This window comes from Carica papaya, chromosome 1 (assembly GCF_054855325.1).
Source record: "Carica papaya isolate Zhongbai chromosome 1, ASM5485532v1, whole genome shotgun sequence".
NCBI classification, from domain to species: Eukaryota; Viridiplantae; Streptophyta; class Magnoliopsida; order Brassicales; family Caricaceae; genus Carica; species Carica papaya.
Window position 1 is genome coordinate 1,416,164 of NC_142309.1, and position 18,633 is coordinate 1,434,796.

Genomic DNA, 18,633 nt, shown 5'->3' on the forward strand with positions numbered 1-18,633 from the left:
GTATATGTTAGGTAAAGAAGAAACCCCAGCCGTGAAGAAGAACTGGCGGAGCCGCCGCACCTAGAGACCCCCCCTCCCCTTGTTGGTAGGTTCAGTTTTTCTATGATTTTCGGACAACCAAGGCCCATTAATATGTTTTTTCACAGAGGTACGTATAAAACCGATCAAAACTAGTCAGACTAAGGCAAATCACTGCCGTGGGTGGTGGAGTCAGCGTCGGAGTATGGTGGCGCCGCCATGCCAGAACCTTAAAATTGGTCCAAATAGATTTTTGACACCGATTTTAGATTTTTGGAGTATTTTTAAGTACGTAACGAGTATTTTGGGTTCCCGCATGACAAATTTAGAAAATTCGGGACTCGTTGGGAGGCGTAGTGGACAGTTCAACATTTTGAAACACCGATCCAGGTAAAGATCCCTAACCCTATTCTCAGTTATAGTAAATTAAGAATTAATAATCGACAATTGTGTATTTTGTAAAAAAAAAACTCTTAAAATATTATAGATCACTAGTGGAACGGGAATCGGTTAGTTCACATTTGTCATAATTCTCTATTTATTTTTTTGTACAACCTAAATTGCTTACTATTGTACTATTCACATTTACACTAATAATTTTTATAGTCTTCTCGATTATCTGGTTCATTTGAAAACTTTTTAAATGATTTATCTAGTTATCTAGTTACTTGATTATTAGTTATGATAAATTAAATCGCTGACTTAAATGTTGTTTAAATTTATCAGTGAATATGATATGAGACGCTGGTATGCGCTTGATATTTGTTTTGTTGATGGAGATTTTTATGTGAAAGGCTTATTAGGTATCTTTAAAAAGGGCAGACAGACCCGGTACATAGAGAACCATATCGTGAACGTTACCTCAGTTTGACGGAGCTGAGAAGTTCCATACCGAAAGGTTTTAAGAGATATGGTTCACCCTTATACCGGACGGGATATCAAAGCGATGAAATGTTTGGCACCAATTATCGAATAGGGTATAGGAACGGCCGGTTAATTGATAAAATTAGATATTTGGTTCACGTGTAGAGGGACATCCCTACGGACCCCCAGGGGTACTAGTAAATAAGTAAAAAAAAAAAAGAAGAATTGTGATCATATGAATAAAATTAAAATATTATTTAGTTATTTATCTTCATAGGTTGATTTTGGAGAAAATGTAACAGTATTTATCGAATAAAAAGTTTTGAAATTAAATATATTTACTTGAAGCAAGGGCTCAATTAGTTGTTTTCTGATTTTATAAACCTTCGTTTTTCTGTATTTGTAATTAGTGTGATACTCTTACTGGGCTATTGTAACTCACAATTTCATTAACCATTTTAGATCAAGAAGACCAACATCTAGATCCCGATCAGCAAGAGGGTTATGAGTAGTTCACCACCCGGACTCCCTTCAAGTGCTAATGAAAGTTATCCTAAAATGCTTATTTATTCATTTTTTTTTCTTTAATTATCATTTGTCTTTTAGAATGGACATTCTCGTAACTCTATTGGGCATTCCAAATTATTGTGTAAGAAATGTAAATCTTAATTTTATTACATGCTTTCGCATTTAAATTATAAATTCATTTTCTTTAAGTTTCGGACCTTATAGTTGGTATCAAAGTCACGTTCCAAAGAATCATTCCTTACACAGAGACTTAAAAATACTAAATACAAACTATCGTTCAACTCTTCCTTGTAAATGTATGTACAAGGATATGATGAGAGAACGATCCCCTACTAAACCGAGTAGCTTGGGATGGTTTACTTCGAGAGGATATTGACTGACTATTTGATATGCTTGAGAGACTCATCTCTGCTCCGGGAGAAAAGGAGAGAGATGTATGACCCTCTCCCGCTGCCACCATTTGAGTCACCCTTGCAGCGAAAAAATCTGGAGCCACCCCAGTACAACTCTGCTCCTCCACCGTATCATTCGGCATCGCCATAGGGTCATTCAGTCCCTTCATAACACAATCTAATCCCTCTTATACGGAACCTAGTTCTACCCATGATGGACTCAGACTACATTGAAATGTATAAAAGACTAAACTCATCTATATTTGTAGGGGCATCCTCTTTCGAAGAGGTCGAGTATTGGTTAACTGAGACAAATAAGGCATTCGCGACTCTTGGGATGGTTCCTGAACAGAATGTCGTACTTGCCACCTACATGCTTGTAGGTGAGGCAGGTTGCTGGTAGCAACTCAATTAGGCTACCGTGCCCATTCCAGCCACTTGGGAACAGTTCCTGATGACCTTCAATGCAGAGTACCTCCTAAAGCACCTCTGGCATTTAAAAGAAATAAAATTTGCACACCTAGTTCAGGGTGATATAACTGTGTCGAAGTATGCTCGAAGGTTCCTAAAATTAGGTCGGTATTTCTCTGATAGCACGATGGAAGAAGGCAGGAAGGCAAGGAAGTTCGAGTGGGGCCTCCGTCCTAAGATCAAACAGCAACTGTACATATTTGAGCTCAATACCTAATCAGTCGTTCTTACCAAGACACAATTAGTAGAGATGAACCTTCACATCTTTCCTCCAGCAGTGGGGAATTCCATACTCCCAATTTCACACTGTAGACCAGCACCCACTGCACCAGTTTAGTAAAACAAGAGGTCTAGGCCAGTGACTCAATGTCCTCCTCAAGGTCCCGTAATAGGATGCGGTAGGACTTACCAATACTATGGCAATAATCATGGGGATCGACTCTACTATCGTCTCAACAATACATGCCGCATATATGGGAGTGCCTAACACTACGTGAGAGAGTGTCCGCAAAATCAGAATCAGGTCAAACCTCCTATCTAAGGCAGAGTTTACAATCTCACTAGCAGGATGCTGAAGTCAACCCCGATGAGATACAGGATATGTACATTATTTGTAATCACCTTGCACATATTTTGATTGATACTGATACTTCATATTCATTTGTCTCACATGTTTTTACACCAAACTTAAATGTATTACCTGAAAGACGTAATTTGGTGTTGTTTATGTTTACTCCTAAGAGTAGAATACTACTAGAAAATATTATATACAAAACTTGTATTAGAGACATAGCAGATAAGAAATTGAGTGTGGACCTAATAGAGATTGACACGGGAGACTTTGATGTAATTTTATGAATGAACTAGTTAGCGGTGTATCACGCCACCGTAGATTATTTTCACAAGAAACTTGTATTCAACCTTCTTAATGAATAGTCGTTTATAAGTTAATGAAAATTTTATATATTATTCCTTCATGGCAATTTCTATATTATATAGTTCTTTAATTTGGTTGTCTTATCTACATTATGCAAACCTAAGAAAAAAATTTGCATTTAAAAGATTTCGATAGTTCGAGACTTATCGGATGTGTTTCTTAATAAACTACCTAGATTGCTCGTGGACAGAGAATTTGAGTTTATCATAAATCTTCAGCTTGGTAGACAGTTTATCTCAGTTGCCATTTATCGCATGAGTTGTGTTGAGATAAAAGAGCTGAGGAAACGGGTCAATAAATTGCAGGATAGTGGGTTCATCCAACATAATGTGTCTTCTTGGGGTGTTAGAATCACATCTGCAAGAAAATGGGATAGAACGTTAAGATTATGTATTGACTATAGGAGATTGAACAAGGTCGCGATGTACCCCTTCCCCAAGGTTGATGACATTTTTGACCAGTTGCAAGGTGTCCATATTTTCTCCAAAATAGACTTGTGTTCGAGTTACTATCAAGTAAAGATCATAGCAGATGACATTCCCAAGACAGCCTTCAGATATAAGTACGAATACTATGAATTCCTGGTAATGCCATTTGGACTAACTAATACATCAGCTATTTTTATGGGCTTAATGAACAAGGTTTTCAGACAATTCATGAATTAGTTCGTCATTGTGTTTATCGATAATATCCTAGTCAATTTAAAGAGCAAAGAGGAACACGTTCATCACCTGACTTAGGTTTTGCAAGTTCTCAGAGAGAAAACATTGTATGCAAAATTAAGTAAGTGTGGGTTATAACTCGAGCAGATTACCTTCCTATGATACATCATATCAAGGGATGAAGTATCAGTGAACCCCAAAAAAGTTGAAGCAGTGTTTGGTTGGGAGAAATTGACATCAGTTAAGGAGATTTATAGCTTTCTATGAATAACAGGTTATTACTGCTAGTTTGTAGAATGATTTTCTAACCTAATCACTCATTTGACCGGCTCACAAAGAAAAATCTTAAATTTAAATGAAACAATGACTGCAAAATGAGCGTTATAAAACTCAAGAAGTGGTTGACTATTACACCTGTGTTGGTTTTACCGAGTGGGACAGATGGATATACAATGTATAGTGATGCCTCCTACTTAAGGTTGGGTTGTGTTCTAATACAGTATGAGAAAGTCATGACTCATTGGTCTAGGTAGTTGAATGGTCATGAGAAAAATTACCCCACCCACAATTTAAAAATTTCTACCATTATCTACACTTTTAAGTCTTGACGCTACTACTTGTACGATGAGACTTTTGAGATTTATACTGACCATAAGAACTTGAAGCACATATTCACTCAGAAGGATTTCAACATACATTAGAGGCGTTGGATAAAACTTCTCAAGGTCTACGATAATAATATCTTATATCACCCGGATAAGGACAACGTGGTAACTGACGCGCTCAGTAAAAAAAGTATAAGTATATTAGCTCACCTATTGGTTTATGAGTGCAGGTTAATAGGGATCACATAACAGATATGACTTCAGGACTTGAAAAGAGTTACATACTTGATCCACTTGACTATCCAACCTGAATTGATCTAGAGAATAAAGGAAGCTCAGTTTACCGATTCCACCATAACAACTCTCAAGAAGGATGCAGAATAGGGCGTAAATCCATAATTTTGAGTCTCTACCGATGGATTCCTCAGGTTTCAAGACAGGGTGTGTGTTATAAGTAACAGTGAACTAAAAATGGATATCATGACAGAGGCTCATAACTCAAAATTCGTCATACATTCTAGAAATACTAAAATGTATCAAAATATGCGACATCGATTTTAGTAGAGGATGAAAAGAGAGATAGTTGACTTTATCTCCAAGTGTCTAGTATGTCAACGACTTAAGGCAGAATATCAACGTCAAGGCGGGTTACTTCAGTTATTACTGATCCCAGAGTAGAAATGGGAACATATCACAATGGATTTCGTGATGAGATTGTCTAAGACACGCTTAGAACATTATGCTATCTGGGTAATTATCGTTTAGTTCATCAAGTTTTCTCACTTATTGGCTATCAAGATGACCGACCCTTTAGACAAGCTAGTAAAAATATATATATGATAGATAGTCAGGTTACATAAAGTTCTAATGACAATGGTATCTGACAAAGGCTCCATATTCACTTCTTGATTTTAGTCTAGTTTTCAGCAAGCTATGGGAAAGAAATTATCCCTTAGTATCACATTCCACCCTAAAACCGATGGACAATTAGAGAGAACAATTCGCACATTAAAATATATACTCCGAGCTTAAGTTTTAAACTTTGGGGGTCATTGGAATGATCACCTACCTTTAATAGAGTTCGCATATAATAACAACTACTAAGCAAGTATCGGCATGACCCCGTATGAGATATTGTATGACCACCCGTGCAGGTCACCGATCTGTTGAGAAAATGTAGCTGATAGAAAATTGTTCGACCCAGATCTTGTGGAGGAAACTACAACCAAGATAGCCAATATCAGGAAGAACATCTTGATAGCTCAAAGCATGCAGAAAAGTTATGCAGATACCCGGAGGAGGAATTTGGAATTTGAGAAAAATAATCGAGTGTTTTTTAAAGTCACCCCTTTTAAAAAAATTAGTAGGTTTGGCAAAAAGGAAAAGTTAAATCTCTAGCTCATTGGGTGGTTTGATATCTTATACAGGATTGGTATGACCGCTTACAGACTGACGCTACCTCCAAAATTATCAAGGGTTCATAATGTGTTTCATGTATTCATATTACGCAAATACAACTCGAATCCCTTACACATCCTATTCCATGAGCTCCTTTCACTTCAGAATGACCAATCCAATGAGGAGGTATTAGTGGATATTGTAGACTAAAAAAACACAGTGTTTTGTAACATAGAAATTTTCTTCGTCAAGATCTTATGGCAGAATCACACACAGAAAAAGATCACATGGGAGATAAAATCGAACTTCAGAGCCCAATATCCTCAACTGTTTGACTAAGTGAGAGAGTGACAAGTTTGAGAGACTAAATTTTTTCTTAAGGGGGAGAGTTATAATACACGAGCTCGAAATTTAGTCCGGGATTAATTTTGGCATTTATAAAAATAATTAAAAAGTAATTTAATTTAATTTTATTAAATTATTTAAAATAAATAGGTTAGAGATGTAATTAAAAGCTATTTTAGAGAAAATGGGTAAAAATTTGAGTTCAGGGGGTGTTTTTGAAAGAAAAATTAAAAATATGGGGTCAAAATAAAAAAAGAAAAATTTGACCACGTGGGATGACCCAGTCAGCAACATTGATGAACTAGAGCACGCTGCGTGAAAAAACACGCTAACATCGGCGTCATGCAGGAGGCCACGCGGGCGATCCGCGTGCCTAGTGATCCAATGGTCCAACTTCGATATCGCACGCATGAACGATTCAGATGCGTTTCCTCCTTAAGCACGATCGGACATATGAGATCAATTGCGATGAACGGTCCAGATTCGCCCATGCAATCGACCTAAACAGGCAACGATCGGACGACTCTCCTTGCTCTACGTCGATACAGATGGATGGTTTAGATCGATGCAGGGTGAGTATATAAACATCGCATCGCAGAGGAACCCCAACCCTAGCCGCCAGCCCCCGCCGGAGAAGAAGAATCAGACGCCAGAGAATGAGGTCGACCGCCAACCATCGCCGCACCAGAGCCACCACTGACCACCAGAAAATGTAAAATTTTTCTTTACCTGCTTGAAATTCAATTTTAATCCTCCTTGTGGTCATATCAGAGCAATGGGAATGATGAGTAAGCCAAAAACTGTGAGCAAAGCCTGGTGGAGCCACTACGGTCGAAATTCAAAACTCCATTCGATGAACCCCTTTCCTTTTCCATTTTACACAATTTTTTGACCATTATGTTCATCATTTTCTGTTCAGGTTAGCTAAAGAAGGAAACGCTAGCTGCGAAGGAGAATCGGTAGAGCCGCTACATCCAGAAAACCCTCCCCGCTGGTAGGTTCAATTTTTCTGTGATTTTCGGCCAACTAAGGTCCCCTAGCGTGTTTTTTTGCTGGTTACATATAAAACCGGTCCAAACTAGTCAAAACTAGCTAAACTGAGGTGAACCACCATTGTGGCCGGTGGAGCCAGCACCGGAGCACGGCAGCGCTGTCATGTTGAAATCTTGAAGTTGGCCATAAAAGGTTTTTGAACACCGATTTTGGGGATTTTGAGTATTTTTAGGTATGTGACGAGTATTTGGGATTCCAACATAAAAAAATTCAGGAAACTCGAAACCCGTTGAGAGACGTAGTGGACAGTTGGACATTTCGAAATATCGATCAAGGTAATGATCTCTCACCATATTCTTGATTACGGTAAATTGAGGATTAATAATCGATAATTATGTGTTTTATGAAAAATTAAAAAAATCTTAAAAATATTACAAATCACTAGTAGAGACATAACCGGTTAGTTCACATTTGTTATGATTCTCTATTTATTTTTCTGTACTGCCTAAATTGCTTACTATTGTACTGTGTACGTCTACACTGATAGTTTTTATAGTCTTCTCGATTAGCTGGTTCATTTGGTCCCTTACTACATGATTTATCTTGTTATCTGGTTACTTTGTTATTAGTTATGACATGAGACATTGATATGCGTTGGTGTTTGTTTTGTTGATGAAGATCTTTATGTGAAAGGCTTACTGGGTAATGAGTGTCAAATATTCTACCGCCTCGATACCCTGTCCAGTTTGAAGATGAATCATATCTTCTAAACTCTTCCGGTATGAGACTTTTCAGACCCGTTTGACTAAGGTAACATTCACGCGTAGGGGAACATCCCTATGGATCCATAGAGATATCAGTAAGTAAGTAAAAAAAAAGGAAGAATTGTGATCCTATAAATAAAATTAAAATGTCATTTAATTATTTGTTTTCATATGTTGATTTTGGGGAAAACATAACGGTATGTATCGAATAAATATTTTTGAAGTTAAATGTATTTACTTAAAGTAATAGCTCAATTAGTTGTTTTCTTATTTTACCAACATTCGATTTTCTGTATCTGTAATTAGTGTAATATTCTTATTGGGCTAGTGTAGCTCATCATTTTATTAATTATTTTAGATCAAGAAGACTAAGATACAGATCCCGATCAGCAATAGGATTTTGAGTAGTTCACCACTCGGACTTCCTTTAAGTGCTAGTGAAATTTGTCTCATAATGCTTATTTATTAATTTTTTTAGTTACCGTTTGTTTTTTAAAAGTGACATTTCCATAATCCTATTGGACATTATAAATTATTGTGTAAAAAATATAAACCATAACTTTATTATCTAATTCTGCATTTAAATTATAAATTCATTTCATTTAAATTTCACACATTTACATATAAAACTTTCAAATAACATATGTATAGATTACTATGATTATATATTTTTGTAATAAAATAGAGTAAGTATATAATTTCATAGTTGTAATTAAGTTAAAAGATAATTTATTTTTAACTAAATTAGTAAATTTAGTTAAATAATTTATAAGATAAATAATTTAATTTATTGTATAAAACATATATCAACTAAATTCAAACTTTTAATAAATGTTAGATGATAGTTTGATATGTATTATATTATGCTTGAAAAAATATATATAATTATAATTATATAAAATAACAATAAGAATGTTATTACTAACAAAAGGCCCTGTCTCTATTTCTCTTAAATATTTTATATGATAAAATGGTAAGATAAATAAATTATTACTGTTAAAAAATAAAAAATTGTTGTATAATTTATAATTTTATGAATTATATAATTTTTTTTAAAAATAATAAACCAAATTGGACCGGGGAATAAACCAAACCGGGCTGATATCCCGTTAGCGGTGACTCGGGATCAGACCGGTTTAGCGTGCTTGGATTCCTATAAAGGCAATTCTTCCTCCAAACCAGAAAAGGAAATTCGTCCCTGTGCACCGACTTTTCCTCGGAAGCCAACTCGAAACTCCGAATCAAAACCCTAACTCACCTGCATAAGGATCACGCCTCTCCCCTTGTTACCCTTGAGCCTCATCATATAAGTGCTCCCTGTTCGATCTTCAAAACCATAACAACTTCATAAATCTCTCGATCCTCTCTCTCAAATCTAATATTTCCGATCGTGATATCATTGCGCTGCCCCAGCGATTCCGACTTCTTTCAATAGGTACCTCTTGTCCTGCGTTTTTATGTGAAACTATATGTAGCCACCGTTAGGATTTGTGTGCGGTAGCGAGTTATAGATTTGTTGGTGAAAGATCTCAGCCTTTTGGTGGTTTGTCGATTTGTTTTGGTTCCCTTAAAATATCGAGGTTTTATTTTCCTGGAAGATTTTATCATTGGTAGGGGATTTCATTCATTTATTCTTCTTATTGCATACTTGATCCGATATTTGTTGTCTTTAATAAATTGGTTTCGTTAAGTATATCAATTGGACTTTTTTTAGTGTATTTTGACAAATTTTTTAATCTGCGAGGCTTGATTATATTTCCATTGCTTTTCAATTAGGCTGGTTTAAATGATTCTTTGTTTGGATTAATAGCTACGTCTGTGAAAAATCTTGTAATGAAAAACCGATCTAGGGTTTTTTTCTCCGACGTCAAATAATTGAAAATTCCAATTGCTGGTGCTTTACATAATTTTTTGTAGGTTCCTTAAGCGTTGTAGTAAGTGCAATTTCATATTGGCTTAGACTAGGGGGGTTGCTGTCCAGATCTAATATTAATCCAAGGCTGAGGACTGGGCCCCTGAAAGGAACCATGTTATCCGGATCCATTGTAGCTATGCTTTATTTTGCGTATATGTTGTAGATGTTCAAGTGCCCGTAATATCTGATGGTGATATTACTAACTCCTTTTACTATTCAATATTTGATCTGCAGGTTCTTGTTCATTGTCTTGTTAAAAGGATTTTGCGGGAATTGTGCTTCAGTCAAAGATTAAATGGCTACATCTTTGAATATGACCCTTGATGAGATGGTAAAGAGGACTAAGAGCGAGAGAGCTAGAGGTCAAGGTAGACCCCGCCGAGGTCGAGGACCAGGTGGGTCCTTTGGTGGTGGAAGAGCTAGAGGAGCAGTTCGTAGGGGTCCTCTTGCAGTGAATACTCAAGCATCATCATACTCTATTACCAAGGCAAGCTCGAAACTTTGGATGTTTTATGTGTATGGTTGAGAATCTGTCGTGCATAGGAAATCAATCTGATATGCGTAAGAAACCAATTACAAGAGGATCTCTAATTCCTGCTTTAGAAATTCAAAATATTGAAGAGCTGTGATGTTACTCTGTTCATGGAGAAGCTCCTTTTGGCTTATCTACTAAAGACTTCTCACTTCCTGTGCTCTTAGATCTTTTTCTCCACAATTTTTGCATAGCTGTGAGTTACTTTGGTACACCTCCGGGGCTTCATTACAGATACAATAGATGTATTTGGATTTCCTGATGCTGCCTTACAGTGCTACCTCTTAGAATTTTGTACAGAGGAGCTTCAGTAAGTTGGCTTCTGAAGTGATCTTTTTCTGGAAGCCTGACAGCATTAGTTAGTGATATTCATTTTTTGGTTTACATGCATGACCATAGTTTGTAGCTCCAATGGATTTAATTTCCGATGGCTGGCTGCTGGTTGCTGGCTTGCTAGATGAGGAGTTTTACGACGGATCCTCTTCCCTATGTGATGTTGCTTCCTTGGTTTCCACAAATAATCTATTTGTAGTTGCAATTGCTTATTGCATGATGGCTAGATGCCTTGAGGGGGAATTTTTAATGGATCTTCTATGTATCCTTTTGAAATGGAGCTCTTACCACTAGCATAATATCCCCAAAAAATTACTTGACTTTGCATTGTCAACATTCTGCACTTCATCCATGTTCCCTAGTTGCAAGGATTAGTGTCTGGTTGCTGGTTGACAAAATGGACGTTTTGATGGATCCACTTGCTATTGTGGAGTTTCTTTGGAGCAGGAATTCAGTGTCAATAATTGTTTATGGCCTTCATGCAAAGGGAGCTTCCTTCGCTTGAGTTCAGAAATGTACTTCTGATGTTTAAGCATAGCATCATTTCATATGCAGTGGGTCAAATCCTTTGCTCTCTGATGTGCCATTCAGTGTCTCAAGTTGCTGATGTTTGATTACTGGGTTTGCTGAAGATTTTACTAGGCTGGTTTTGGTTCTTTCAGGTTTGCTGGAGAGTTTACTAGTTCCTAAAAAAAGAGTTTACTTGATTGCTCTCTTCTATCAGGAGTTTCATCTTTCTGTTTTTGTTCTTATGGGAATGTAGTTGATCAATGCTTCATATTGAAGAACCGAATGCTATTTTTCTGACATTTGTTATTGCTTTTCATTAGTATCCTCGTCGACCTAGAGGCTTGCCATGGCAACATGACTTGTTTGAAGACAGTCTTAGGGCAGCAGGGATTTCAGGGGTAGAAGTTGGCACAAAACTATATGTTTCCAACTTGGATCGTGGAGTGACAAATGAAGATATAAGGGTACCATTGATCTATATTCTCTCTCCCTTGCCAGCTGTTTGTAAATAATTTGTGAAGTTTTACTTTCGTTCTTGATAAGAGAAAAATGGATTTTCTGAAATTCATCGCAATTTTACATACATTCAACTTAGGAACTCTTTGCTGAGATTGGAGAACTTAAAAGATATGCTGTTCATTACGACAAAAATGGCCGCCCAAGTGTAAGTTGCACTAGTTCCTTCATCGTTCTGTTCTAAATTTTGTTTTTTTCCCATCATAATAAATGTTTTGGTGGATGGACTAGTTCTCAATTTAACCACCTGAATTGGGTGTGGAGCAAATCTGCAGCACTCATTTATATCTGAATATATGATTGTTTTAGTTAAGATTTTGCTTTTTGTTAAACATTGGTCTTTACTCGGTTACAGGGCTCTGCTGAAGTAGTTTATCTGAGAAGAAGTGATGCATTTTTAGCTCTCAAGCGGTATAATAACGTGCTGTTGGATGGGAAGCCAATGAAGATTGAAATTGTGGGTGCCAATTCAGATGTGCCTGTTTCTGCTCATGTCAATGTGACTGGGATGAACGGGAGGAAGAAGAGGACAGTTGTTATGTACGTGATTTAGTTTTATCATATTCTGCTGAGAACTTTGTCCAGGGTTGATTACTGCTTTGTTTTGTGACATACTAACTTGTCTTCCGCATTTCCTCCTTACCAATAGTAATTCTAAATGCTATTGTATGCAAATTTAAAATAAATTGTCTGCCTGGGGTTGGGTGATTGGTTTATCTAGTTGTTGACAGTGATTCTTCATATGTCGACTTGTTTCTTCCATATTTCCTCTTTGACAGTGTCTGCTAAATGATGTCCAAGACCAATCTAGAGGTGAACCAGAGCATCAGCTCAAGTGATCACTAGTCTTGCAGTGGAGTTCGAGAATTTGGCTTCAGTCTTCCTTATTGACATGTCTTATAGTCATGAAAACAATCTAGAAGAAATTGTGTCTCCTTTTCTGGGGTTGGATGGATTCTTACTTAATGATTGTGCCAATGAATTTTTTTACATGTCAACTCTTGTGGTTCCATTTCAGCATGTACTACCAAGACCATCCTCAGTTGTTTCATCACATGTTAACTTGTCTCTTCCGTGCTTCCTGAATATCATTGGTACTGCTAAGTGATGATCTAATATCAATTTCGAAGAAATTGAGGGTGAAGGGGATTTATAGGGCTTTGTGTTATTTAGAAGTTGTAGTATTGTTTGTTATACTGAAGAATACTGAATTGCTGCCACGTGGAATAGGTTCTATTGAATATTTCTTTAGACCTTTGCAGGCGTTGTTCTGATATTTGGTAGTTGTGCAGGCCAGGAATGCGCCAAGGAAGAGGCCGTGTTCCAATTGCTCGGGGTCCTGGGTATGTTTTCCATCTACAGATATTGCAACTAATTTACTAATTTAACAGTCTCTTTGGTGTACCTTATTGTCTGCGAAGATCCATAAAAAAATTTCTCTGAATTGTGTTTTAAGATTAACTTGGAGATAGATCTTTGGTCATTTGCCTGAAAGCGGTACAATTTCCTTTTTCTTGTTTTCTCTTGTTACAGTCAGAACCGTCGTGGAGGTGTGAGAGATGTCCGTGGGCGTGCAGGGGGCCGTGGCCAGGGTCGGGGCCGGGGTCGGGGCCGTTTCCGGGCCCTTGGAAAGAAGAAACCTGTTGAGAAGTCAGCAGATGAGCTTGATAAGGAACTCGAAAACTATCATGCTGAAGCCATGAACACTTCCTAAGTTTGAAGGCCTTGTGAACAGAAGCTTGCTAGTATTAGTTGTTGTTTTCTTGGTAAAGGCTGGTATCTGGTAATTTTAGCAGTTGTTGCGTGCAAAAAGGATAGTCAAATTTTAACGATGATCCACTCTCATGTCCACTTGCGTAGTTAGGTATAGAGATTTAGTGTAAAATTAAATGAAGCTGTCTACTATTTTTGGGAGCTTGGATTTCTGATCTTAAATTTGTTCATTATTTATCATGGTCATATTTTCCAAAAGATTTGGCTTGAAGTCTTGTCACTTTTTGACGATTCAGATTGATCTCTTTTTCTGCGGCTGCCCCATGCGCAATGCTGAGTGGTAACTTTGCTAGTTTCTAGACTCTGTTACTCTACAGTGTGGCCTGAAGCTGAGAACTCATTAGGCTTTTTTAACCTTTGGTCTGGACCAGATCAGTTTATTTTCAAGGAAGATAGAAAACCCCTATGGTCTAGAAATATAGATACCTCGCAAAATCCTTTAAAAATGTTAATTTTTACAAAAAGCTTATCAGTTTTTTAAGAGTTGAAAGTTATCTAATATACCAAACTTTCTTTTTTCAAGGGCTGACAGCTTTCTGTTGTAACCTAATGTAGAAGGCAAGACTTTTTGCCTGCAAATGACAACTCTGTAGTGAATAATGAAAATAGGTCCAACAGACTCTTTTCCTCTAAAACGTGTTTAGTAGGGGTTGTGAGTTGTTTGGAAGAATGGAATGCATATTTCTTGGAAAATAATTTTATAATATATAAAAGTTACATTAGTTTGCAGTTGGCAGCTCCCCTAATTTTTATATGGGAAAAAAGAAAGAGAGGCTCCTTAAATTATTACTGCATTACTTTTTCTTTTCCCTTTTTCACCCCAACCATGTTCATTACCCAGCCATAATGGTCATTTATGTGTTATACCAAAAATAATTATTACCCGAGTTGCCTGTGATTGCTGTGCAGAGATTGAGGAAGAAGAAAGCAGAGTTAGAGAGAATGAAACTGAAAAGCATCATAAAAGTGAAAATGATTCAATCATAAAAAATGTGTTGGGAATTACAGAAACTTATAAAATGATAAACAAAGTGAAAATAATTCAATCAATATGAAATTTATAAATCGATCCGAAAAAATGGTTGCTCTGAAATTGAAGAAACTACTCCCAAGAAAAAAGCACACATGGCCGAAACATCACACAATATATCAAATTTTAAGAACCCTAAGTAGGGGGTAAGATTTTTCTTAACCAGTAAATTGCACAGCTGGGATTTAATCTAAAAGATGTAACACTCGGATTGAAATCAAGGTCGTACCTTAATTTCGATAAATGATATCATAATTTGATCAAAGGGGAAGGATAAGAACCAAATTCTAAAAACCAAACTTGATTTGATAATAAATCAAGAAAAATGTTGTCATCTTGGGGCATCTGTGATTTCCTTTAGAACTAGGTTTCCTGATTCTGTCCTCTGGAAAAGCTTCTCGACAACTTCATCCCAATTTGTCCGACTACTTTTTGATGTTGACTTGGATTGTGAAGCACCTTCGTTCTCGTTTTGAGAAGGTTCTTTATTCTCACTATGAGAAGGCTCTGCTTCTTTGTCTCCTGATGGCTGCTCCCCCTCCATAGCGCCAACAGCATGAGGAATATTCAAACTCACGGCTCTCTCCAATGCATCTTTGTGTTCTTTTTCGATGGTCTGCAACCTCTCCAGTTTTTGTACTTTGGGAGGCGTTGTCACGGTCTCGGAACTGATTTCCCTCATTCTCTGAAAGTGAAAACAGAAGTAGTGTCATTTGATTATTAGCTATCAGAAAATAGTCAATAACACTTTTTATTAAGATAATGGCATGTTAGATAATATAGATAAAATAGAAAATCCTCAGTCAATTTTTAAATCGCTTCCTATTCCTTTCATTTTACTCACTATTTCTTTTTTTCCTTATTATTTTTCATCTAAATAAGTAAAAGGGGGAGCATCCTTTTCCTTCCTTCCTTCCCTTTCCCCCATTTTCATCAATCCAAACATATTGTAATATATGTTCGACACAATTTTAGCCTCGAAGCAGAATTAATCAAACTACTACAGATTAACATATAAGTATTTTGTTTTCTGTCTGTGTTTAAAATGAATCAGCAACGAGTTTTGTGAGAAGGAGCTCAAAATGCTTGACAAATGAAGAAAACATATGTATTATGCATCAAGAGATCTTGCCAACTTGTATTTTCTTCATCAGCTTTGCTAGGTAAGTAAAATGTTAAATGAGAAATATGAGCATAAACATTCCCAAAAGAACAGATCTTTTGTTTGATTTTATTTTTACATTTACATCATTTAATAAATTCAATAGTTCACCATTGCACTATTCCTCCCTCTATTTATATTTTACCAGCTTTCTGGAGTATAAAAAAGGGCAGAGATGAACACAAAATGAAGCTGGAAGAGAAAGAAAAGTGCTCACTTGTAAAGCCTTCTCTGATTCCCTTAGTATCCAAATTATTCCGTGATCTGATGTGGCGTTACATGATAACACGATATGTTCAAACCTCCCATCAACAGGAATAGCAGTTCGAACCTCTGGAGGAAATCTTCCACATCTGTGCATAGAGATCAAGCAAAAGGTGAATCCTGGAATGAGTATGGATAATTAAACAATAACAAAAAAAGTAAAGTGAAATGAAGAACAACTATGAACAAATGATCTAATTTTTTAGCGAACACCTTACGTGATTTTTGTACTGTAGTAAGTTCAGAGAACAGATGGCAGAGAAAAGTGAGGTCAGTAGCAAAAGCTCAAGAAAATGGCTGAATAAAAGCATAATAACTTTACAACTAAGACAACGAGTTATCGAACTAAACTCAGAAACACTAAGTGCAGATGGAATGAGTGATTCCCAGCTCCATTTGATTAGGAAAAACAAACAGGAAAATTTCTGTTCTTTTAACATTTTCTTTCTGAGCCTCACTAGTCTAACCCCTACCAGTCACCACACATATTACAGGGAAATAGAAAAGATACTAGAGGATTAAGAAAAGAAAAAAAAAAGAAAAAACGAATGCAGAGGACTTTGATTGAGTTGCTACCTGCAAAATTTTCTCTCTACAATATGATACATGCGTCCTGGTGCGTAAAGTCTTCTTGGATCTCTTAACTTTCTCCCTTCTGGTATAAAGGTGTCCCTCAAGCAAACCAAAAATAGCAAGCAAGGCAAGCTGTCCAAAGCATCAAGGCCTGGTTTAAGAGATAATAATAGTAATTCACTCCACTAAAAACTGCAATGGAGAGGAATAAACCATTAAGATTATGTTTGGAACAAGTCAAAAACTCTGAAAAACTTATTTGTTTTAGTAGAAGATAAAAGTTGACCACCCATAAATTGACGATCGAATTTAAAAAATATGATATCTTATTCCATGTGGAGCTCCATACAAGGTCAATTTTTATTATTTCAGAGGGTACTTTTAATATCTATTCTAAGTGGACTAGGTGAATTTTTGTGGATGGATTCCATAAAAGTTTTGAATTTGTTCAAAAAATATCCTGGCACAACCTAATGTAGCATCTGAAATGGAAAGAAAGAATACCAACCAGAAGATTGACTTGAAAATATCTTCTAATGGAGTCGGCGTTCTTGGTAAGAAATCATCCTGTATAAGACAAGATTGATCTTAAGAAACCAATGCAACAACAAATATAAAGAAAATCATGTACGATGAAAGAAAAAAACAGAGTAGACTACTTCATAATCCTCTTAATCCTCGTCTTGACAACTAGGATCTAATCATCTTCCCCGGGAATGCAAAGCAAGTTCACTGTATATCTACCTCAGAACTTCATTTGGAAGATCCAGAAACAAGCTACTCCATAAATCACAAACGCAGTTCAGGGAACAACAAATCAAATCGCTCCAGAAAAGGGAAAAACGAACATCACCTGCAAAATTACAGAGTGAATGACATCGGCGTATTTGACGGCCAAATTCAGAGACATACACCTGGCGGGCGCCACTGCGTAACACCTAATCTTGTTCCTGGCAATCCCACCAAGCCGGTTCCTATGATTAACGACTATCACAGTCAAAAGCGAAGCTACCCCCGAACCAAGCGAGTGGCCGGCGAAAACCATCGAGTATTCCCTCCCAGTCTCCTCCCAAACCCGCTTCAACGTCTCCGACTCCTCGTTCAGCAACCATACCGCCGACTTCAGCAACCCATGGTGAACATACCCTCCATCGAACATCTGACGGCCCAGGCGGTTGTCTAGCAACAATTTATAGTCACTCTCTTTCACAAGATTGAGTCCTCGGATTGCGAGGACGATTTCACGGTGCTCGTGGTCGGCGTAGATGAGGTAAGGCGGCGCGTGGCCGCAGGTTTGCTCGTAGGTTACCCGCTTGAGGACCCAATCCGGATTGAGCCCGTAGCCGCCGGGAGGAGCGAACTGCGGGTTGTGGAGGTCCGATTCATAGATTGCAAGAATAGAGCGGCAGATTCTGGGAACGGGTTCGAACTCGTCGGGGGTGGCGAGCGGCCATGAATCGCTGTCGTCGGAGCCGATATAAGTGCAGCGCTTCCAAGCCCACCGCGAGCAACCCAGTAGCACCACGTATTCAAGTCCGCACGCAAATGACATTTAAGAAATTGTAATCTACAGTTCCAGTAACCGATATTGGAGAATTGAATGCTGATGAGCAGATATATTTATATATCACACACACACACACACACACACACACACATATATATATATATATATATAAAATCTATCTATACAAGTGAAAATGAAGGCATAACAAGAGATAGCAAAGAGAGCGATAAGAATCGAAAGAATGGCGATTGGGAGAGAAAATGGAGATGGGTTATTTGTGCTGGTTTGATTTAGAGAGAAAGGAAGGAGTTAAAGGTGGAGATTAGAGGGAGGATCATGTGGGAAGTGAAGAAAAGGGGAGTATAAAAGACAGAAAAGAGGGTGTCAACGGCGAAAGCTGTGCATATAATATACATGTATATGCAAAGATAAATAAATATTATATATAAAGATTTTCGAGGTGCTTGTCTTAAGAGATCGGACAGGAATGTAGAATCAAAGAGTATTTTCCATTGAACCAAACAGAAAGCAACAGGCGTTT

The 18,633-nt window shown here is 37.2% G+C and overlaps 3 protein-coding genes across 3 annotated transcripts; 2 read left to right on the plus strand and 1 right to left on the minus strand.

The window, feature by feature from the left end:
- The first annotated feature begins 2,016 nt into the window (after positions 1 to 2,016).
- Positions 2,017 to 4,788, plus strand: LOC148269064 (uncharacterized). The gene is made up of 4 exons (XM_088210552.1): positions 2,017 to 2,185; positions 2,273 to 2,465; positions 3,401 to 3,794; positions 4,708 to 4,788. Exons 1-4 carry the CDS (start codon positions 2,017 to 2,019, stop codon positions 4,786 to 4,788), a joined length of 837 nt encoding a protein of 278 aa, XP_088066678.1.
- Positions 4,789 to 9,150: 4,362 nt separating this feature from the next.
- On the plus strand, positions 9,151 to 13,697 carry ALY4 (ALWAYS EARLY 4). Its single transcript, XM_088212900.1, has 7 exons — positions 9,151 to 9,412; positions 10,127 to 10,379; positions 11,588 to 11,731; positions 11,863 to 11,931; positions 12,139 to 12,323; positions 13,076 to 13,126; positions 13,317 to 13,697. The coding sequence occupies exons 2-7, from the start codon at positions 10,188 to 10,190 to the stop codon at positions 13,495 to 13,497; spliced, it is 822 nt and encodes a 273-aa protein (XP_088069026.1). The 5' UTR covers positions 9,151 to 9,412; positions 10,127 to 10,187; the 3' UTR covers positions 13,498 to 13,697.
- Positions 13,698 to 14,588: 891 nt separating this feature from the next.
- Positions 14,589 to 18,633, minus strand: LOC110813227 (alpha/beta-Hydrolases superfamily protein). The gene is made up of 5 exons (XM_022040272.2): positions 17,439 to 18,633; positions 17,094 to 17,152; positions 16,589 to 16,717; positions 15,966 to 16,101; positions 14,589 to 15,271 (listed from the first exon to the last, which is right to left on the minus strand). The coding sequence occupies exons 1-5, from the start codon at positions 18,135 to 18,137 to the stop codon at positions 14,918 to 14,920; spliced, it is 1,377 nt and encodes a 458-aa protein (XP_021895964.1). The 5' UTR covers positions 18,138 to 18,633; the 3' UTR covers positions 14,589 to 14,917.

Bases quoted from the DNA above. Each gene is read 5' to 3' on its own strand.
- ALY4 (XM_088212900.1), top strand. From the start codon at position 10,188: ATGGCTACATCTTTGAATATGACCCTTGATGAGATGGTAAAGAGGACT. The intron at 11,932-12,138 runs GTAAGTTGCACT...ACTCGGTTACAG, and splicing joins ACAAAAATGGCCGCCCAAGT to GGCTCTGCTGAAGTAGTTTA. The intron at 13,127-13,316 runs GTATGTTTTCCA...CTCTTGTTACAG, and splicing joins CCAATTGCTCGGGGTCCTGG to TCAGAACCGTCGTGGAGGTG.
- LOC148269064 (XM_088210552.1), top strand. From the start codon at position 2,017: ATGGACTCAGACTACATTGAAATGTATAAAAGACTAAACTCATCTATA. The intron at 2,466-3,400 runs GTACATATTTGA...GCTCGTGGACAG, and splicing joins CCTAAGATCAAACAGCAACT to AGAATTTGAGTTTATCATAA. The intron at 3,795-4,707 runs GTAATGCCATTT...TTATGAGTGCAG, and splicing joins ACGAATACTATGAATTCCTG to GTTAATAGGGATCACATAAC.
- LOC110813227 (XM_022040272.2), bottom strand. From the start codon at position 18,137: ATGTCATTTGCGTGCGGACTTGAATACGTGGTGCTACTGGGTTGCTCG. The intron at 16,102-16,588 runs GTAGCAACTCAA...CTCTATGCACAG, and splicing joins GTAGAGAGAAAATTTTGCAG to ATGTGGAAGATTTCCTCCAG. The intron at 15,272-15,965 runs GTGAGCACTTTT...TTTCACTTTCAG, and splicing joins AATCAGAGAAGGCTTTACAA to AGAATGAGGGAAATCAGTTC.